The 21771-nt window shown below is 27.0% G+C and overlaps 6 protein-coding genes across 11 annotated transcripts in view; 3 read left to right on the top strand and 3 right to left on the bottom strand.

The window, feature by feature from the left end:
• The first annotated feature begins 124 nt into the window (after positions 1–124).
• LOC124426826 (phosphoserine phosphatase) lies at positions 125–3250 on the top strand. 4 transcript variants are annotated; one of them, XM_046968972.1, is made up of 6 exons: positions 125–261; positions 2100–2247; positions 2365–2499; positions 2581–2726; positions 2807–2968; positions 3098–3250. In XM_046968972.1, exons 2-6 carry the CDS (start codon positions 2108–2110, stop codon positions 3184–3186), a joined length of 672 nt encoding a protein of 223 aa, XP_046824928.1. In that variant the 5' UTR covers positions 125–261; positions 2100–2107; the 3' UTR covers positions 3187–3250. The 4 variants fall into 4 exon arrangements, with proteins under 4 accessions (XP_046824928.1, XP_046824931.1, XP_046824930.1 ...); XM_046968975.1 differs by lacking the exon at positions 125–261 and adding an exon at positions 265–398; XM_046968974.1 differs by lacking the exon at positions 125–261 and adding an exon at positions 1335–1507.
• Positions 3251–3351: 101 nt separating this feature from the next.
• On the bottom strand, positions 3352–8146 carry LOC124426816 (ubiquitin conjugation factor E4 A). Its single transcript, XM_046968956.1, has 14 exons — positions 7321–8146; positions 6834–7226; positions 6426–6752; positions 6170–6363; positions 5991–6101; positions 5716–5913; positions 5498–5615; positions 5237–5410; positions 5009–5154; positions 4747–4896; positions 4404–4647; positions 4154–4316; positions 3870–4074; positions 3352–3793 (listed from the first exon to the last, which is right to left on the bottom strand). Exons 1-14 carry the CDS (start codon positions 7873–7875, stop codon positions 3655–3657), a joined length of 3117 nt encoding a protein of 1038 aa, XP_046824912.1. The 5' UTR covers positions 7876–8146; the 3' UTR covers positions 3352–3654.
• Positions 8147–9185: 1039 nt separating this feature from the next.
• Positions 9186–15483, bottom strand: LOC124426817 (ecto-NOX disulfide-thiol exchanger 2). Of its 2 annotated transcripts, none has more exons than XM_046968957.1 (11): positions 15346–15483; positions 15181–15234; positions 14793–15057; positions 14121–14710; positions 13804–14021; positions 13536–13730; positions 13205–13388; positions 11473–11579; positions 10528–10722; positions 10121–10430; positions 9186–10030 (listed from the first exon to the last, which is right to left on the bottom strand). In XM_046968957.1, exons 1-11 carry the CDS (start codon positions 15404–15406, stop codon positions 9813–9815), a joined length of 2397 nt encoding a protein of 798 aa, XP_046824913.1. In that variant the 5' UTR covers positions 15407–15483; the 3' UTR covers positions 9186–9812. The 2 variants fall into 2 exon arrangements, with proteins under 2 accessions (XP_046824913.1, XP_046824914.1); XM_046968958.1 differs by having other exon boundaries at positions 15315–15448.
• LOC124426828 (N-acetyltransferase 9-like protein) lies at positions 15393–17081 on the top strand. The gene is made up of 6 exons (XM_046968976.1): positions 15393–15532; positions 15686–15795; positions 16088–16144; positions 16260–16400; positions 16705–16799; positions 16873–17081. Exons 1-6 carry the CDS (start codon positions 15456–15458, stop codon positions 16993–16995), a joined length of 603 nt encoding a protein of 200 aa, XP_046824932.1. The 5' UTR covers positions 15393–15455; the 3' UTR covers positions 16996–17081.
• A 409-nt stretch (positions 17082–17490) lies between these two features.
• Positions 17491–19845, top strand: LOC124426830 (PXMP2/4 family protein 4; the record flags this gene model as incomplete). Its single annotated transcript, XM_046968978.1, has 6 exons — positions 17491–17522; positions 17726–17834; positions 17915–18114; positions 18353–18465; positions 18539–18609; positions 18709–19845. Coding segments are annotated over 6 exons (684 nt in total), but the record flags the coding sequence as incomplete, so codon positions are not given.
• The window catches only part of LOC124426824 (arf-GAP with dual PH domain-containing protein 1-like), a 3803-nt gene continuing 997 nt past the window's right edge, over positions 18966–21771 (bottom strand). For both annotated transcript variants that reach the window (XM_046968969.1, XM_046968970.1), the window contains exons 3-6: positions 21502–21697; positions 21047–21406; positions 20727–20949; positions 18966–20640 (exon numbers count right to left, since the gene is read on the bottom strand). In XM_046968969.1, the coding sequence (XP_046824925.1) occupies positions 20573–20640; positions 20727–20949; positions 21047–21406; positions 21502–21697 (847 nt within the window). In that variant the 3' untranslated portion in view covers positions 18966–20572. The remainder of the gene's footprint in view (positions 20641–20726; positions 20950–21046; positions 21407–21501; positions 21698–21771) is intronic.

The following is a 21771-nucleotide window of genomic DNA, read 5'->3' as shown; positions in this document are numbered from 1 at the left end:
ACACTATCTTTTATGTTATCTCCTTTAAATTATCTTTTTAAGAAGTCTTATATTCTAAATATGTACGAAAATGAAATGATTGTCGTGATTGTTTCACTCGCGCCATCTAATGTGAAGTATTATAAATTGCTACATTGCCGAAGAAGGTTGTACAAGTAGTAGTACATTCTTATCACAGTCGAAAACTATAAAAGCATTTATCCACAAGAAGTTGCACATATAACACTGTCACACCGTTATACTTCTGTTTTGATATAAAACGTAAGTACTCGTTATAATTTATCCAAATTCAATCATGCGAAAGACGCGCTTAACAATTCAATGTAAATATCATTGATAAAGTCAAACAATAAAATATTTCTTTATTTGTTACGACCGAAGCAAATCTAATTCGTTCCGTATGTATAACCAATAGACACAATTAAACAATACTAATAATATAAAATATCATAATAATTATAAATATTAAGAGAAGATATACACACACATATATATTAATATATACGTACCTATAACAAAAGAAATAATTTCATTTGACACATAAATTAAATAATTAAGTTATTATTAATTTTTTTCTTTTTTTTTTTTTTTTTATCTCCTTTATTCATGCACTAGTCTTACTTCTATTAATGTAACATAATGGAACTTTTATTGATAATTTTTTTTTCTCCAAATAGAAAAAAATTGATCTTTTTTATTTACTACTTTTACTATTACTTCTATTATTTTTCAAATTCGTTAATTTTTTTATAATAATAATTTGTTTCCTTTAAATTTTAATAAAATACTTCCGCGTATAATATTATATACGTATAATACGTATATAACATTAAATGATCGATATAGACATACACAACAATTTATCGATTATTTTTTCGATATAATCAGCTCCATTTCGATATTAGACCATTGCGCTATACATTCATAACTTTTATTTTTACGTTATGTTTGCATAACTTTTACATTCCAATTAGTGCAATTTTATGGCACATAAACGTTCATATCGGTTATTTTCATCGGAATTTTGAATATTAAAAATATGTCTAAGAAAAATCTACATGCGTATCAAATATTTTTTATATAATAAAAATATTAAATAATATTTATAAAGATATTTTTTAATATTTTATTTTCATTGTTTTCCGATATAATTAATAATATGTAAGTATATTTCAATATACATGCACATATATGCACTTTTTGAACAAACAAAAAGAGGTACACGTGTACACAATTAACACGTGTATATAATTGTATATATGTATATATATGTATATAATATTATATACGATTAGTATACAGATACGTATACATTTAATGATATATAACATTTTGTAAAAAATATCTTTGTTCAAACTATTTTCTAACGATTCATTATCAATTTCCGTAGGCCGATTTCACTACTTACATAACAAGTTAAGTTCTGAGTGCGTAGTGTATGCATATATACGTTTGTATATATGTGTGTGATGAAGTCAATTACCGGTTATCTTTTCTGATATGTGAAGTATGTAAATCCCCATATGTGATTTTACTTATCATTGGAAATTATCTTTATCGATAAAAAATGTATGATTAATGTGCATAATATGTACATTTAAAAAATATCTGTACATATATAGGTGTGTGTTTGACATATAATACGATATGTTGAGAATTATTTGTCAGTTTAGACGTAAATAATATATAATTATTTTTTATTTTTCATTTTTTTTTAAATCTTTTAAAACTAAATCTTAAATAGCAATCATTAGTTATATATTTGTAGTTGATATATAATATATATTCTTTTGGAAATATACAAGTCACATGATGTGCATTTTTAATTCACGTCACGTCATTCTCACGCAATATTATTGTGATATTGTTCAACTCCAATGATCTACCGTAACTTTGTAAAATGGAAAAAATATATTCTACTGCTAGATTAATAAATCGAAATTAATAGTTTGTTGTTAAATTTTTGTTGCAATCAATATATATGTATATGATTGATTAAAAGAAATGTTTACTTAATAAAATTATGATTGAACAATAACATTATACAAATGTTTTTATATAATATGTTTTGATTATTACATACATTTTTTAAATAATAGAAGCACACATGGAAAATTTAGAAAAAATAAAAACTATTTGGAGAATTGCTGATGCAATAACTTTCGACGTAGATTCTACTGTCATCAAAGATGAGGGCATAGATGAACTTGCCAAATTTTGTGGCAAAGGCAAACAAGTTACTGAATTGTGAGTATATTTAAAATTTTTTTAATGCATTATCTGTGAAAAAAATGATATGAAATTTAATTATGTTTAACAGATCAATTTCATAATTTATAATATGTTATTTTTACAATATTCTAGGACAAAGCAAGCAATGCAAGGAAATATGACATTTCAACAATCTCTTTCAGTAAGATTAGGTATTATAAGACCTAGTATAACACAGATTAAAGAATTTATACAAGTACATCCTCCACAGCTTACTCCGGGAATAAAGTAATACATTTTTATAAAATATTATTACATAAAAGTGTTATACAATATATTTGATTTATTGATAACATATTAATATTACAGAAATTTGGTAAAAGCATTGCATTCACATAAAAAGGAAGTATTTCTTGTTTCTGGAGGATTCCATTGTTTAATACGTTCGGTTGCAGAACAACTTGATATACCATCCAAAAATATTTATGCAAATAGACTTAAGTTTTATTTTACAGGTTAGTATATTATTTCTCCTTAAAAGATCATAAATAAAAGAGGATTAAAAACAAGAATAAAGAATATGTTTTATATTTAGGAGATTATGCGGGTTTTGACGAAAATGAACTGACATCAAAAAGTGGTGGTAAAGCTGAAGTTATTCGTCTTCTGAAAGAAGAAAGAGGATTTGAAACTATTGTTCATGTTGGAGATGGCGCAACAGATTTAGAAGCTTCTCCTCCAGCAGATGCATTTATAGGTATATATATTTAATTTAAAAAATATAATAAAAATTGTTATACAAAAGTTGTTCGATTCGATGATAATTTATAATATTTACAATTATTTTTTCTTTTTTTACACTATGATATATAAATTTTAATTATAGGTTTCGGAGGAAATGTAATTAGAGAAAGTGTTAAATTAAATTCAAAATGGTTTGTTACAACTTTTGATGAACTTATAAATAATTTGTAACTTTAGATAGGATAATAATAATTTGTACAAATTTAATGCAATTAAATTATTTTTATGAATTATAGATGAAATTTATCCAATTACCTACAATATTAAATAAAAATATATAATATACTATATTATATATTTTTTATATACTATACTATATTATTTTTAAGTCTGTGGTAATGTTCAAAAAATTTATTTTATAAAGTGTTATACATTCAATTACGGAATAAAATACCTCTTCCCTCAGCTGATGTATGTATGTGCGTGTGTATATATATGCATATATATATATATATATATATACATACACACATATACAGTTAAGAACTAAAATGGTCTGCGAAATAGTATTAATAAATTTATATGTTTGTGTATACTTCTATTACTTATATGTAAATCTATACAATGACTTTATCCCGAATATTACACACAGAGAAAAGTAATATATTTGTACATTTTTATTCTAAGAAAATAACATCGTTAAATTTTAAATGATATATCTTCTTTTTTTTTCGCTATCCATTCTTGTATTTTATTTCTTAGTTCTGTATTCGATTTTACCATATCCATAGTAAGAGGAGAACGATTGAATGGATCAGTCTGATCACTTAATAAGTGTCTAGAATAAAAACATGAAATTATTGTACCTACATGCCTATAATAAAATGTATAAGTGTCGATAATTTAAACTCAACCTGGCAATGGTTTGTCGGTCAATAGTTATTCTTGATGAAGGTAAAGTAACAGGATCAACCATAAGAGTTGACATAATAGGATCAAGAAATTCTTCTGGAGCCTCTGTTAGAATTTCATCTTCTTCTTTCTTTTGGTTTGCAGCTTTTTCCACATTTTTGGCAAATTGATTTAAATCTCCTAATATATCTAAACCTCCTATGCGAACTATAATGAAATATTATGTTATAAATGATCAAAGGAAAATCAATTTAAAAATAAATATTATAAAAGACAAAAATCTTACCAAGTACATTATCTGCTAATTTAAAAAGATCAGGACTATAAGAACGACCGTCTTGAGATACAGCCAATGTAAATGACTTGTTTTCACTTAAATTAACATAGATTTCACATATATCTAACACCAAATTCGCTGGATCGAATCCATATTCTTTTTGATCATTGACCTTTGGCAGAAATAAGTTTAATACAATATAATATTATAATCATAAAGCTACATTATACATAAATTCTAAAATCTTAAAATTAAGCACCTTAAGATTTTTTTTATTAGGTCCAACTAATTGCAACAGTAAATAATTAAGCATCGAAGCTATCCGATCTACCATCGTTGGATGACAAAAAATCGATTTTATTTCAGACGTCAACATTTTTATCGTCTGTATAGTTTTTCTGCCTAAAATATTGTCAAATTGAGCAATCGTGCCTATGTGTTGAAGATAATTTTCTTGTTGAACACGTTCATGTTGAGGTAATTTATTCCATTCCCCAGTTTCCCTTAAAAATTATGGAAATAATATTATTTTTGTTATAATTTTTAATATCTATATAAAATATAATTAAAACTTTCATTGTAAATATCTTACATTAACCTACCTTGCATGAATCATTTGCCTTAAGTGTGACATATTAGAAAGAGCTTCATCTAATAAAAAAACAGCGTCATTCATCAAAAGATTGATAAAACATAGAAACAAGGGTGGATGTACAGCTTCCATATTGGCTTCGGCATCTTGAGCTAAAATGCTATAATTATATAGAAAAAAAAAAAAAAAAAAAAAAATACATTTTTGTAATTAATAATATTAAATTTCAGGTATACAGGTGTATGTCACATATCATTATTAATTTAACATACACGAAATTATTACGGTGTTCAGGCAATTTCCACAAATATTGCATAACGATATACATAGGTCGACGATAATTGAACTTTTGTTCAAATTGTACACTTTGCCCAGTCATTTCAATATTAACGAATACTTGAAGTAAATGGGAAACTATCTGTATAAACAATAAAGGAATACTATTACTATATAATCTAATTTATTAATTTATATGTAAAGTTGAATAATTAATTACTAACTTGATTAGCATGTGGATGCGTTTTAAATAGTTGTTGCCTGTGGAATGTTCTTAGAGGACCTAATCCTGGGTTAATACCTTCCTCTGTAGTAGGTAAAAGTGAACCTAATCCTTCGGCTAATCGTGCACGTAAATGAGGATTGTAAAGTCGATGTTGATCCATTAACATTATTATCTATGACAATAAATCATTTTATTTTTATTTATACTTAATATATATATTTTATAACAAAATAACAATAAACAATTATTAATAATTTACCTCTGTCAATATTGGATTCAACAAACTTTCTCCTTGCTCTTCAAAGGTATAAGGATTGAATCTTCGTAAAAAACATAAAAATCCAATTGTATTTTCCACTACAAATTCAGGAATGCACCTATGTTATAATATATAATAATTATAATATAATAATTATATAATACTAGATTATATTAGGAAATACATAGAAATTGTAAAAAATTATATATGCATTGTACCTTAAAGTAATTGGAACTATTTCTGACAAAGGGAATGTAAGGGGCCTATGTTGCTTTGGTGCATAATCATCATTATCATCTTTTTCATGTATCTCATTTAAATTTACTTGTATTAACCAGTGTGCTGTTGTTGCATGAAATTTGGCTAAAAGATTCAACATTTCAGGAGCTAATAAACTAGCTTTTAAAGACAAGTACCTGTAATATAAATTTCAAACATGATGCGAACTTTGTTATATTAAATAACAAAATGGTTTCTTATTATTAACATTTACTTTGTCATCTCCATTTCTAATCGTTGAGTAATCATCTCCATAACTTCTGAACTACCACCATTACGAGAATCGTTAAAAACTCGTTGAATACTAGCCAAGTCTTGTTCTGATCTGTAATTTTAATAATGAAAGACATTAACATGTTTTACATAAGAAATAAAAGTATTACTATTATATACCTCATTAGTTTGTCTAAAACAACTCTATATCCAAGATCCAGCGCACGATGCGTTAAAAAGAAACACTCTGTTACAAAACCAAAAGATTTTGCTATTGGTCTTACATGATCTTCTGGTGTTGGTATCAAACAAGTTTCTTGAGTCATTCCTTTCATATGTAAACCGCGAATACGACTTTCATTTTCATCTGCAGCCTGAAATTTGTATTTGTTTTTTAAATTATCTGTAAAACTAGGACTGCATTCAGTACACAAACCTCCACTGCGCAATATGTTGGATCAATTTTAGGAATTTTTGTGTCATTTAATTTAACACAAAATGGTTGACAGAGATGCAACAGCATACTCCCCAAATTCAGCATAAATCCATCTGATACGCATAATGATGCGCCAAAATTAATGTCATTATGAGAATTCCAAAGCTTTCCTCTATTTGCATTTGCATGAAGGCAATTTCCTATCCATTGCAGAGTCATATGACGGACTTCCGCAGAACATTTCAATAAGGAATGAAAAATACGTTGTAACGATTCGCTTAGTGCGTCCAATGCTGTCCATATATTAGCCTTGATTGTATCAGTAGGCTAAAAGCAAATAAATATGAAAATAAGAAAAATATAGTAATCATTAAATCAAGGTATATGATAATGATTGAATAAATTTACCTTCTCAAATGGTTTATCAAAAAAATCAAATTCTGCATCAATTGTTTCTGGCAAACAACTCAAACGAAACAAAGCACCTAACAATGTATTTGAATAGTCCCGACCTTGATTAGACTTTGGTTTATTATAGTGTATAAGTAATTTTGCTAAAGGTTCAATTGAAGAAAAAAGATAAAGAAGACTAAACCAATATTGACGAAATATTAAAAGATTGCTTTGAGCTGCTTCTTTGTGAATAATAGCAAGAATAGGACTAAAAGATACATTAATAATATCCTCCCATGTATCTTCATTGCCAGAGCATATTTCCGTTACTATACCATTAGTAAATACAGATAGTTCGGGTGTTATTGAAATATTTTCCATGAATAAAGCGATAAATTGGTAATGAATCTAAATGATAAAAATTACAATATATATTTCTTATTTACTTTTAATATAATTCCAAAATTAATAAGTCATAAAAAGAAATAGTATATTTATTTACCTCTTGACTTTCAAATAAACCCGGTTCTTGTAAAGCTGTGGCAACATTCCTCAAAATGATATGTTGTAAATTATTAATATCATCTGAAAATTCTTGATTTACTCGATACTTTCTCAAACGACAAAAACTTTCATAAAGATAAGGTATAACTTGTGCGTCAAGAATATGACCATCGATATAAGTTCCATTTGAGTTTCGCTGTAGGATTAGCTTAGTCTTTGGATTGGATATCATTAACCTTTCAAAAATAGCATTTTCTACAGAGTCAGTATCAATAAATATCAATTCTTTTTCTATCTGTGTCCCTTCCTTCGATTTTAATCGCAAACCAAATACATCTGCCATAAGTTTATTGATTATTTCTGATTTTATTTGACAACTTTCAGATACTTGGGTGGTAAATAATTTTTCATCTTTATCGTTATTTTCTTCGATAGATTGACTCGTATATTTGTCATTGTTTTCAGCATTGATAATTCGTGTTGAATACAATACGGCATCGTTTATAGTAGAGAACAATCCAACAAATGGATTACTATTTACATTATCACACATGATTACAACAATATAATTCCATAAAAGCAACGAACATAATCATTTCGTAATCAGACATCACAGATTGTCATATTATTATTGGGAAGATTATAAAACACATGGTAAAATATATTAAAATAACACAGTCACAAGTTTATACATGATTTTCGAGATACTTTACAAAAATTTTAACGATTCTATTCGATGTTAACGTATAATTCATTTGATATCATCATGACTCTCTCAATTTCTTCATGACGTGACCTTAAGGCTGTTTCCCACCTTTCTCTCGTAATATATGCGACTTTAGCGACAGGTGTGGACAAAATATGAACTACAGAAGTGATAGGGAAACATTATCGCTATTACGCACTTACTGTATCAGTATATAAATTTGTATAGGTTATATTGCTCTCGAGCATAATCTAACGAATTAGTATGAAAGAAATTTTTATATATATATATATATAACAGAAATAGAGATATATCTAACAAATGCAAAAAAAAAAGAAACAGCATGTGCCAAATTATACTTCTCTGAATATAAATTAATTACAAAGCGTTCGTTAATTATATTTTACTTTATATTTTTTGTTTAGAGTATGTTATATAATAGTATAAGTACAATTAATTTATTTTGTTATGTTATTTAAATGTTATTTAAATGTTATTTAAAAATTACGTAATATTTTTAAGTGACTCATTAGCATGAACGACTGAATAAATATTTGCTTATTTTTATCAACGAATTATAAGTCGGAAGCTCGTTAAAATGCCTGAATAAATTATCGTAACTTCTATGTATGGACATGGTGAAATTTTTCTTTGGATTTCGAGTGAATAAAAAAATTTGAACATCAGTTTACGCAGCAAAAAAATCGTTTACAAAAAAAAAACACAACTTTAACTTTTATATGAAAATCAGTAGTAATGAATAGGAGCTTCTCTTTATGATGCAATGTTTAACAGGCGTCATTGTACGAACAATTTTTTTCACGAAAAATGTCAAAAATAATGTTTATCGCCAACACCGAGTCCAAATGAAATCCTTGAACGATTTTGATGAACAAGGTCTCATTTAAAAATGATTTTTTTTGATATGATTCTTTTCAAAGAAAATAATAAAAAATTTTTTTTTAATATGAGACCTTATTCATCGGTCATAAATTACGTCTGTACTCGTTGTTGGCCTAAACCATTATAAAACCTTAGAGTAGTTTTGACCTTTCAAGACTACATATTTCATATGGAGATTTCATATTATACACCGATGATTGTGCTACATTCGTAGTCGAGACACATATTTATAATTGAAAGTATAAATAATGCTCTTCTTTTTTTTTTTTTTTTATTTAGATTCTTATCCAGATATAAATAATCGTATTTGATATAAAAAATCTATATTAGACTTGAATAATCTCATAACATTTGTTATATTTTGTAATACAAATTATTTACTTACATTCACGGGAACATAAGAATTCATATAAATATATACAACTACATACACACACACGTGACACATACACGCATTCCTTATTATAAACGTACTATGTTAATGTTATTTTGATAATTGTAAAATTATCTTTGGATACTGGGGACAATTAACAATGTATAATTAAAATTTGAAACAAAAAAATAGGGAAACAAATTATACGTTATACAAATATTATAATATCATAAATCCATAGAACTTTGATATAGTATAAAATCACACTAATAAATGTAATATTTTTTTTTCCTACTGATTAATGACATACTACACTTTTATTATGTGTATCATAATAATATGTTGCATTTCTCAAACATCATATAGACATTAACTATAAATTTCAGTTGTGAAAGACTGTTGAAATTGTGAAAAAAAATTAAAATTTATATACAATAATAACTGCATATTACGTGGAGTTAGATATTATCATCATAATAATCCAAAAATCAAAACAAATTTTCAATATCTAATGACTTCGATAAACACTAAAACCTGAAAATTGCCATCGCCTTTCCATATTTGCTCCAATGCCAAATAATTCTTGTTTGAAAACTTGTGGAAATCTTTGCATTAAAACCTCCACTTCATTTGGTTTGATTCCTGGTTCTAATTTTTGTAAATATGACCATAGGTAATCCACACTTGCGCCAAATGGGTGTATATGTAAAAATGTGGCTATCAAACCTACAAGTTTAATTGATTATAATAATAAATTCGTATAATATAAATGAAAATATTAATAACTCGTATAATATAATTGAAATAACTCTTTACCTATAAGTTTGGCATCTTTTTGTGTAACTTGTACAAAATTAGATGCCAAAATTAATTGTTTGGGTGTACGAGGTTCTTCACTAATATCATCATCTTTATCAAGAGTTATTATTTCACTTTCCCGAGGTTCTTCTCTTTTAGTGGCATTAAGTTTGACAGTTAAATCTTTTATTTTTTGATCATCTTGTGCTTGTTGCTTTCTAGACTGTAATAGCTGTTCTTGCATACCTTTTAATGTTTGTTGCAACATTTTCATTTGTTTATCTTTTGCATCAATATCTGATTTTGTCTCTGACTTCAATAAATCAACCTGAAGACGTAGAAATTTCCATAATATGAAAATTAGTGAAGATGATATATAATTATCTAACTATAAGTATATATGAATTTTAATATCATTTTTATACCTCATTTTTATATGCTTCTAGTTGACATCTTAAACTATCATTTTCTTCTTTCAAAGATTGCATTTTTTCACTATCATCAATGTTATCAGTTTGAATACGTGTTTTTTTCCTTTGCGGTTCCTCTTCACAATCTGAGACATCCATTTCACCTTCCCCTTCCATAAGAGTTTCTTCTAATTGAACTGCTTTAATTTCCTATTATATCAAAATTATTAAATTGGTAGAACTTAAAATAAATTAATATGTACACAGAATCATGCATAATATGCTGTTTTTTTTTTTTTGGATCAGCACAGGTTGTCATCTTACAAAATAATGACTTTTTTCTAATATGCATTGTTATAATTGACATACAATGCTTGGAACATATAAAAATATAAAGCTACATTTTCTGTAATTCAAAGCTTGCATGATGGTAAATTCGATTGATAAAAAATATTAAATGAGTTTATTTTACACTTTGAGAAATTGGTGTTTTTGAAGTACAGAAATAAAATATATATAAGAAATAATGTATTAGAGAGAAAACTCATTTTTAATTGCATGAATTCTTCATGAATCCATGCTAATCATTTCATGATCTATTTTCTGTTACTAAGATCATTAGATCTTTGTTACCTGTTATTCCAATGGATATTTGCCCTACTTACGTAGCTCAAATTATGCATTACCTTTTTCATTAGCGTTTTTTTCCAACAAAAGTTTAAAATTGTTGCGTGCAGAAAGCATGTGTCTGACCATTTTATGAAGCATTTTCCTTTTTTCATACTTACCTGCATATTCGAAAAATTGTTTTGCAAAATGAGCGTGCTTGGCTTATAATAGGTATCATGCAATTGCACAAATAAGCAATATATAAAATAAATTCTTAATCAAGGTTGCTGTCAATTGTTCATAAAAGAAAAATATTTGACACTCTGCTGGTGTGGGAATGCACATACATACCGAAGATTGTTTCTTCCACATTTCGATGTTCTTCCGTTGAGCCTTAGTGAAATGATCCCACACCTTCTTGTGGCTAGCCGCAGTAAAGACACGTTCGATCTGACTGACTGTTGATGACATGGATGTCGCATGTTGCATACAAAAACACAACAAATCTTCTGTTGTACACTTTTTTCAAACTCTACATTTGTTTTTGGACTATATATATGCTCTGTCTCTCTCTCTCTTTCTCTCTCTCTCTCTCTCTCCCTCTCTTTCTCTCTCTTTCTCTCTCACTCTCTCTCTCTCTCTCTCTCTCTTACTTTACATATACTTGCTTAAATTCTGCAGGTATGTGACCAAATCTGATAAAAGTATCACTCTAGAATTCTTATATATTTAACTGTACCTCTAATTCAGCACAATTTACATGTATTTATAGGTATTCTTGATGATAGTCCTTTTAAATTCATATATATCATGCTAAGCTTCAGTCAGTATAATTTGTAGATATAAACGACCAATCTTAATAAACATTTATATTTAATGATATTATTTCCTAATTCCTTCCACCTTGTACCTCTGCTGCCAATATCTATTTCAAAGTTGACAAGACAAACAATGCTTATTTTCTATGAGAAAATATGCATTATTTGTCATACAATTTATGCTTAATGACTTACAATCTGTGGAGGTTTCCAATGTTTAAGACAATTTTAAAATGTATTTGCTTCATACGAAAAAACATTTTTTTGGAGTATCCATGATATATATATATATATATATATATATATATATATATATATATATATATATATATATATTCTTATATATTTATATATATATTTTTTATTTATTTATTTACTATCTAGTTCGATAAAAAAAAACTATGTTTTTGAATTTGATAAAAAACATTACAAGAAATTACAATTTAAAATTGTCCTTACAATGAAAATATAGCCCATCACCCTTAATTCTTAGCATTGGCAAGCATGCAACTTTTCAGTACACTATGTTTCTATTAGATGAACATTATGATGAACTGTGCACATTGGTTATAATTATCAGAGTCTGAATCGAAAGACAGCATTCGTCACCCACCTTATACACTCCTATTTTCTTTGTCCTCCCTATCAAGTCGTCCCTGAATGTGCATTGACCATAGTAGAAATGAATGTTACTTAATGATGTAATCAAACTTGAATATGTTTTAACAAGATTATTATAGAATAGAATTGATTAATTATTTGCGTCGCTTCTAATTTCGATAATATTACCTTGAAATATTTTATATATTTTAAAGATTTTGTTATAAGATATATACATATATATTTATATATATATATACACAAATATCATATATATATATATATATATATATATATATATATATATATATGTATATATTTATAATTAACTTGAAATATATGTGACATACCTTTATGTGTACCTGGATAACATACTAAACAAATTTGCTATTTACCACATCATAATGTGTAATATTTGCTTTAATGATGAAAAAAAGAAGAAAATATATGCTTTCATTATATATATCGACCAAATCATTGTGATACTGATTTGGAACTTGTTGATAAAATCCAAATTGGATGAGGATAAGAACTCGTTTAAATTTATCACAACAATAAACTTACCAGATAAAGCGACACATGTATGCAGTATACTTTTGCATACAAAGTAAAATGTACAATAGTAGAGACCCACATGACAAAATAAGAAGAAAGTATACACGTACATTGTATGAGCAATCCTTGCATTCTGCCTTTCATGACCTCCTTTGCTTTTTGCAATTCTTCTTCATACGCAGCCTTTTCCGTGAGCAATCGGCGGACGTGAGAATTTGTTGATTGTATCATAGAGTAAAAGGTATTGGCATTGCGCTTTGTACAATCTCCACGCTCGAGCCATGTTACAACGACCTATGGATAAATAATGCAAAATATAATGTTGTGAATATATATATATATATATATATATATATATATATATATATATATATATATATATTTATTTTTTGTTGATACTGATCAACAAAAATCAAACAAAATAATAATATAAAGATTTACTTGTACAGCTTTCATAAAAGTATCATCCTGCTTGATTTTCTCACATATATTTGATGCTTCATGATCTGTATAATGGACAACAGGTGGTGGACTTGATGGTGGACGCTGACGTTCCTTCTCTACTCTTTCTCGATGACGTTGTTCTCGTTGTAATTGTCGTTGCCTACATTCCCATTCGTATTGATCATCTCTTGCCTATATATTGGGTATGTATAACATATAAGTATGAAATCAAAATAAATATAAAATAAGAACATTATTAACATACTTGTGCAAAATCGACATGAAGTCTTCCGGTATTTGCGGAATCTCCATTGGAACCTATTCTTACTCTATAACCAGATAAATAAATAGCAGCATCGACACTAGCTTCCAAAACAAAGCGTATATGACAGAAATTCTTCTTGGATAAACGTAAAGTAGTTATTTCTCCACATCGTTCAAATATTTCTTGAATAATTGTTTCTGTCATGTTTTCTGGCAAACCTACGCATGTACCAAGGTTTAAGAATACATCTAGTAATATATTAAGAAACTAAAAACATATTCAATAAAAGATAAAATTATAAAATACAAGATATGTACCTCCAACAAAAATTGTTCTACATCCTGGAGGTCTTTCTCTTGTAGTCGGTGGTGGTGCATTTGGATTTGGCGGAAGTAATGTACAACTTTTGCAGTGTATAATATCTTTGGTACCTTGCGGAGGAGCAGATGGTGGTGGCAATGCACCAGTCATTATTTGAGCTGCTGTATCTGTCATGATTTGTTCAGGTCCTAATATAGGAGCACCTATCATACCACTGTCATGCGGCATTATTCCCATACTCATGGGTCCATAACCATGAGTGTGACCCATATGTGGACCTAATGTCATTTCACCCATCATAGGACCCATTGGTCCCATTGGTCCCATTCCCATCATTGGATATCCAACACCCATTCCCCAAACTCCTGTAGCTGGTTCCATTTGCGGTCCTAAACTAGGTGTGCTGCTTGCTGTATTAGATTGTATATCAGAATTATTTGAATTGCTATGATTATTGTTATTACTCGTAGAACTTATATTATTGCTTCTATCTTCTACTCTTCTATCCTCTCTTCGATCTCTTTCATTTCGTTCTTCTCTTCTATCTCGATCTCTTTCTCTTCGCTCATTACGATCACCTCTTGACCTAAATGAAAATATAATGAAATCTAAATATTTATCTTTCCAAAGTGACCCGTTTTATATATAGTAGAAAAAACAATAAATACCTTCTGCTGTTGTCTCTATTTTCCCTACCATCACGACTATCTCGTTCTCGTCTGCTATCATTCTTGTCACTTCGTCTGTCATTGGTATCTTCTGAACTTTCGCGTACAACAGGGGGCTGGTTTTTATTTGTACTGAATTCTAATGGCGAGTCATTCATTCCGGGAAGAGGTATAGGTGGTGGCAAAGGAGGAAATCCTTGACCAGTAAGTTCCATGAAACTTTGAGGTCCGGTGATTGGTCCTAATGGTCCCATCGGACCCATACCTTGTTTTTAGAAGAAAAATCCATATTTATGATTAAAAATATTTTTATATGATCTAGAGAAATATAATAATTATACCATGTCTAAGGTAAAGAATGTGTAATTATTATGATGAAGAGCTTTACCCATTGGCGACATAGCCGCTGTTGGCACTCCAGGGAAATTATAAGCCATTTTTCCTGACGTGAATTTTGAATATTATAAATTGTTTTAAATATGCCGTAATACGTATATAATGAACGCCACAATAAAATATTACTGAAATATTTCGACCCCTTGGAACATCATACCCCCGACAAATTCAATATGGCAGAGCATCGATGAACGTTGACAAGATAACCTCTTCTCCATCGCCGTTTTGGAATGAATTTAAGACTTTCCTAGAAATCTCATAAACATAATGAAAAAGAATAAGTCCACTCGTATTATCGGTCAAAATGTGATTCTAGTTCCGTATAAGGAAAAACACGTTACGAGGTATTAGATTAAATCTTTAAAACATTTAAATCTCATCTAACATTTCAATTAATTTAATTCCACCATTTTTAATGCACATTGACACAATTATTTGACACAAAAATTGACTATTTTATATATTTAACAATATTGAAAACTTTAATATATTTTTAGATATCACGAATGGATGAAATCACCAGAGTTACAATATCTTACAGCCTCGGAACCATTAACTTTGGCGGAAGAATATGAAATGCAAAAAGATTGGCTACTGGATGAGAAGAGTAAATTGAACATTATTTCAATTATAGAACGAAATATATAGGGAATATTTTTTATTATTTAATAGGAAGATTTATTTTAAATAATTTTTTTTCCAGCATAATAATATATTAAGTATTTTCATAAATAATAATAAAAAAAAATATATATATATATATATATATATATATATATATATATTCGCCTCCATTAATGCGAGAAATTCAAATGAAAAATTATTATAATATTACGAAATATATACAGAAACAATTTTTTATTTATTTAATATAGAAATACTTTTTAATGTATTTTCAGAATGTACCTTCATCATTTTAGACAAATCGATCTTCGAATCGACAGGGGATGAAATTGGTATGTTCGAAATCCCAAAACTTTTAATACATTTAAAAATTTTACATTAACAATATAATCAGCATTATTAATTTTCTTTTCTTTTTTCTTTTTGATTATCACTTAATTTATATAGCTGCTATGATCGGTGATACTAATTTATTCTTTAATGATATGGAATGTAAATATACGGCGGAAGCTGAAATCATGATAGCAGAAAAAGAAAATAGGAATAAAAGAAGAGGGGGGGAAGCTGTATTACTTATGCTTCGTTACGGTTTGTATACATATGTATAAATTATACATTTTAATTATTTAATAATAATAATTAAATAAGTCGTTTAATTTGTTAAACAAAAGAAAAATATTTAAATTATTTGACTATTGTGGTATTTATTATTTTATTTTCTATGTAAATATAAAACTCAATTTACACGATTTTCATTTACATGATACTTTTGCAGTGCAAATGTCTATCATGTAAATCAAGGGTTAGTCCTTATATATATATATATATATAGTATATAGACTTTTTTATTTCGTACATATTACGTCTATAAACAAAATTATTATATTCGTAGGTATAGATGTCTTGAATGTAAAAAGATATCGAGTTAAAATAATGATTGATAATGAAAAGAGTATAAATATGTTTCGAAAGTTGAATTTTCACGAGGTAAATAAAAATATACAATATCTATTGAATAAAATATTTATATATTTATGATATATGAATATATATTAAACAGGTCGAAAGAAGTGAAATATTTCAAGAAATTACCATGGAAAATAACATAAATCAAGAATGGAAGGATTGGTTGTATTTAGAAACAATGAATTCTTTAATGGATGAATGTTACAATATAAATTGATATAAATTGTAATTACGATTATATATCCTTTTGCACATTATTCTTTTATTATAATTTAACGTAAAATAAATGTAATATTATATATATTTATTGAAACATTTTTTGATTGAAATAATATATTATATATTACTTTCAATTATACTTATTTGATTATTTCACTTTATTCAAATCGTGCGCGGAATAATGTAATCGACGGCGTTCATCATTTAAGTGGTTTGATGATACGATAGATTAAACTTAAGTGATATCGAGGGATATACGGAGATATACTGTTATCGTCAGTTCTAATGTTGCAGGATATGTGTACACTCGAAGCAAAGAGATATCTTTTATTATTTTTTTTTTAAATAAAAGCTGTGTTTTTATAGTTTGATCAATGAAATTTTTGATAAAATAACAATTGTTGAATATAATAAGGATTATTAACAAAGGATAATAAATATATTTGTCATTTCAATCGTTTTAATGCATATGATATTTTCTTAGTTTTAAATTTATGACAAAGTATTTCACTTACAAGTATCAAAGTAAGTAAAAATACTTATTTTTATATAGAATTAATGATTTATTATTATACGTCAACAGTTTGCATATTTTGTATTTAATAGTATAAACACAATTTTATTAAAAATACCATGCAATGTATTCGGAAAAGGACAATATGAGATTAATTATAATTTTAAATATTTCTCGTGGATAACAATAAGCCAATACTCAATATGTTATTCAGATTAAGTAACTTTGCACGAAAAAGACCACTGCTCTTGAATTCTATAACATATGGCTTTTTTTATACATGCGCTGAATTTGCACAACAAATTTATAATAAAAGATTCCAGGTAACTTACAGTTTTATTAGTTAAAAAAAAAAAAAAAAAAAAAAAAAAATCGAATTATCTTTTATTTGTTTATATTTTAGATTATTCAACCGGTGTCCACATATGGAGTAGAACTACAAAATATCGATAGACCAATACTTTCGTGGTTACGAAAGTGCAATAATTTTTTAGGTTTATTAGATTATGAATCTACGATGTCAACACAACAATATAATTGGCCACGTCTTAAAAGATATGCTATTTATGGTTTTTTTTTAGCAGGACCATTGTTGCATGGATGGTATTTTTTATAATTAATTTTAATTTTATTCATTATTTTATTAATAATTAATTTAAATATTATTATTTAAATAAAATGTAAATCCATATATAAAATAATTACAGACCCATTTTTAGGATTAAAGTTTAAACAAATATGAATATTGTATGAATTATAATGTTATTGAAATGAATTTAACTTAGAAGTTATAATATATAATTAAAAGTTTTCAAAATAAAAACCTTTTCTATATTATCAGGTACAAATGGTTAGATACATTTTACAAAGGCAAATCTTTAAAATTGGTTTTAACTAAATTATTTCTTGATCAATTTATATTGACACCACCATTGGTCTGTCTATTTTTTATCAGTTAGTATGTTTATGTCACATTATAATGTTATATTTTCTAATATAATTGATTAACTTCTGTTATTTATTATAGGTATGAGTTTGATGGAAAGTAAATCTGATATATTTGAAGAATGTAAAACAAAGTTTCTTAAAACTTTTAAGGTAGGTTATTCAAATATAAGATACATACAAGAAGTGTTTTAACAATTTTTACCTAATCCACTCTTCATTATCAAAGTGGTTTCACTTTTTTACTTTCAGACATCATGCCTATTTTGGATGCCTGTACAGTTTTTCAATTTTGTATTAATTCCTCCTACTCTACGTATCACATATGTTAGTATTGCAGCATTATGTTGGGTGAATATTCTTTGCTATATAAAAAATGTGCCTTTAGTTAAATTTAATGATAAAAATTAACGTAAAAACACGTTACTTCATTTCTCTCTCTCTCTCTCTCTCTCTCTCTCTGTCTCTGCGAAGTTATTGCTATTATTAAAAATATTACAATATTTGTATCTTTGTTGTCTCATTATTATTTATTTTCTTCAATTATAGAGCATAAGTAAATTATTTTTCATATATCTACAGATAGTATGACATGCTGCTATACTTTATTGTTTAACACTACAAAGTAAATGTATATATTGGCAGCCTTTATACATTATTATTGTTATTATTATTATTATTATTATTATTATTATATTTAGTAGTAGTAGTGTGGTAGTAATAGTAGTAGTAGTAGTAGCAGTAATAGTATAATTGTTACAATTATTATATCATTGTCATTATCATCATTATTACAACAAACTTTACAATAAGTCAGACATGACTATTTTAAATATAATCTTTTTTTATTATTTTATAATAATAAATTTACACTGAAACTTTATAATTATGTATTTTGACTGATTATTAAATTATAATTTTATGTGATATCAGCATTCAAGTATCAGAGATAATTACACATAAAAAAAAAAAAAAAAAACAATAATTTGACAAATGAAGATATTGTGATCTAATAATTAATAATATATAGAAAAGTCATTTGTTTTTACTTAAGTGCTGATATCTCATAATACTTTATTAAACAAACATCATCAAATTCACAATGACTCATAGTATAACATTATAACACTCTGCATGTAAGATATAGTTTCTGTAAAACAGTAGATATAGTCATCTTGATAGCACCATTAATAAAATGAATGAAGCTAAAAGGTGTCTACTGTCATACAGAAACTTTCAATATCACACTTTTGATGAAATTAACAATGATCTACTTAAATTTGATAAAACGAGTAAATAAACTTGTTATTTGAAACACTACAATATTAAATTAACAACCCTGTATGTATGTGCAGACATTTGTCATGTAAAATAAAAATAATGATCTTACTTTTTTTTTTCTTTTCTTTTTTTAAGTTCTATTTACAAATCTTGACAAATCATTTGTGTATATATAAAAGAGTAAAGACTAATAGTACGTATATAGAGTTAAAATCTATTTTGAATAAGTATATAAATTTAATTGCAAAAAAAAACAAAAAAACAAAAAAAACAAAAGAGAAAAAAGAAAATTTAATTGTAGAATTCAATTTTGAAAAAATATATATATATATTTTTTAAATTATATTCAGAAGAAACAAAAGTTATTTAGAGTAATTTATTCGTCTAAAGCATTTATACCAAAATATAAATAATATATATATTGATACATTTATACGTTTTTTTCTGGTAAATATAATGAATGGAATATCACAAAGATACTATTGCCAAGTAAAAGCTTTTTTACTATATATTTATAATACTGCCTGTTCCTTTTGACAGCACATCACAAATATTGTCAGTTAAAAATTCGTTTTAAAGAAAAAATTGTTCCTATACTATATTTGCATTAAATTCCATTGACCAGTCTTATGTATATGATGTAAGCAACGTAGCGTGCAATGATATATAAATATAAGTGATTCAACGATAATATGTAGCTACAAAATGTTATGATTTGCTAGGCATATCGAGAAACAGATTTTCTAAACGTAGTTTTATTATTTTAATCATTCAATTGGTTTGTCTAATTAATATATGATAATATTTAGGAAAGATGCCTAAGAGGGATCCAGCCCTACCTTGCAGAAGAAAATATATTCATTGTTCCACTTGCTGTGCGTTTTCTTACAAGACGTGCTGCTACTGCAATAAAATATTATATAAATGATATTATACAATTAAGAATAATATAGAGAGACAAAATAGTTTTAGATTAAAGCGATATTTACCAGTTGCATCTTGTGGAGTAAGTGGTTTATCTATTACTTTCTGTATTACATTCATCCATTGTGTTCTGTCATCATCGTTTTGAGCAGACAAGAGATAACTTCTATCAGGTGTTTCAAGAGTAAAAGAGAAACCTTGATTTCTAGCACCTGGTGGTACTCCTGTTTTAACTGCAAAACCTTCTGAACTGTGACCCAAGAAAATTTCACCTTTTGGATGTGCATCCTTTATGTCAATAGAAAAAAATATTAAAGGAATAATTTCTGATAATAAATGATATATATGCACATATGCACACACACATGTAAGTATGCGTACAAACCATAGGATCATCATGATACATAAGTTTCCTTCCATCTAATGTAAACCATCTCTTTTTATAAGCATCACTGTGTCTAGGACCTGTTTTCCACAGGAATCCTTCCCGTGGAAAATCTCTTGTTAGCTGTGATAATAATTCAGCCTCTGTTGCACCAGGATATGCAACTTGTAAACGATGTAATTTTGCACATCTTATAGCTAAATACCAATTTGTAATTACTTCTGGATCTTCATGATACACATAGATATGTCTTGTAGTGCCATCTTTCATAAAAGATATTTGAAGACTATTTTGATTATTAGTTTTAGACGGAGCAAAGGCTACATTTAATTCTGATATCCTAAGTATAGCTTTTGGTTCCTTTATCGAATAAAGAAGAGGAAAATATTATTGAAAAAAAATAGGTGCTTAAAAAACGTAAGGTCAGAATATCTTAATTATTTAATTAAATATACCTTATTTTCTTTAACGTGATACTTCAAAGTATCCTCAGCTTCACAAAGAACAAATTTACGAGGATGATATCGTGAGTCTTCTTTTCCACGCTTCATTAAAAATCCTTCCATAAATCCCGATACATAATTCTGTCTTTCTGGGTGACAAAATTCTTCCCTTTCATATTTAGCTCTTATCCATTGCTCTATCAAAACTCTGTCGATCAATTAAAATTTTTATTTTAACATTACTTTTGCATTAAGTGAATTGATGGATTGAAATATGTATGC

The sequence above is a fragment of the Vespa crabro genome, chromosome 9, assembly GCF_910589235.1.
Source record: "Vespa crabro chromosome 9, iyVesCrab1.2, whole genome shotgun sequence".
NCBI classification, from domain to species: domain Eukaryota; kingdom Metazoa; phylum Arthropoda; class Insecta; order Hymenoptera; family Vespidae; genus Vespa; species Vespa crabro.
This window is presented reverse-complemented; position numbering and strand designations above follow the sequence as displayed.

Excerpts from the sequence above, each read along its gene's own strand:
- LOC124426817 (XM_046968957.1), bottom strand. The coding sequence starts at position 15,406 with ATGGAGAAGAGGTTATCTTGTCAACGTTCATCGATGCTCTGCCATATT. Across the intron at positions 15,058-15,180 it reads AGCGGCTATGTCGCCAATGG|GTATGGGTCCGATGGGACCA; the intron begins GTAAAGCTCTTC and ends TCTAAAAACAAG. Across the intron at positions 10,431-10,527 it reads TAGAAGCATATAAAAATGAG|GTTGATTTATTGAAGTCAGA; the intron begins GTATAAAAATGA and ends CTACGTCTTCAG.
- LOC124426828 (XM_046968976.1), top strand. The coding sequence starts at position 15,456 with ATGAAAAAGAATAAGTCCACTCGTATTATCGGTCAAAATGTGATTCTA. Across the intron at positions 16,145-16,259 it reads ATCGACAGGGGATGAAATTG|CTGCTATGATCGGTGATACT; the intron begins GTATGTTCGAAA and ends TAATTTATATAG. Across the intron at positions 16,800-16,872 it reads GAAAGTTGAATTTTCACGAG|GTCGAAAGAAGTGAAATATT; the intron begins GTAAATAAAAAT and ends TATATTAAACAG.
- LOC124426816 (XM_046968956.1), bottom strand. The coding sequence starts at position 7,875 with ATGTGTGATAATGTAAATAGTAATCCATTTGTTGGATTGTTCTCTACT. Across the intron at positions 6,753-6,833 it reads TTGATAAACCATTTGAGAAG|CCTACTGATACAATCAAGGC; the intron begins GTAAATTTATTC and ends ATTTGCTTTTAG. Across the intron at positions 6,364-6,425 it reads CAACATATTGCGCAGTGGAG|GCTGCAGATGAAAATGAAAG; the intron begins GTTTGTGTACTG and ends TACAAATTTCAG.
- LOC124426826 (XM_046968972.1), top strand. The coding sequence starts at position 2,108 with ATGGAAAATTTAGAAAAAATAAAAACTATTTGGAGAATTGCTGATGCA. Across the intron at positions 2,500-2,580 it reads CAGCTTACTCCGGGAATAAA|AAATTTGGTAAAAGCATTGC; the intron begins GTAATACATTTT and ends TTAATATTACAG. Across the intron at positions 2,727-2,806 it reads ACTTAAGTTTTATTTTACAG|GAGATTATGCGGGTTTTGAC; the intron begins GTTAGTATATTA and ends TTTTATATTTAG.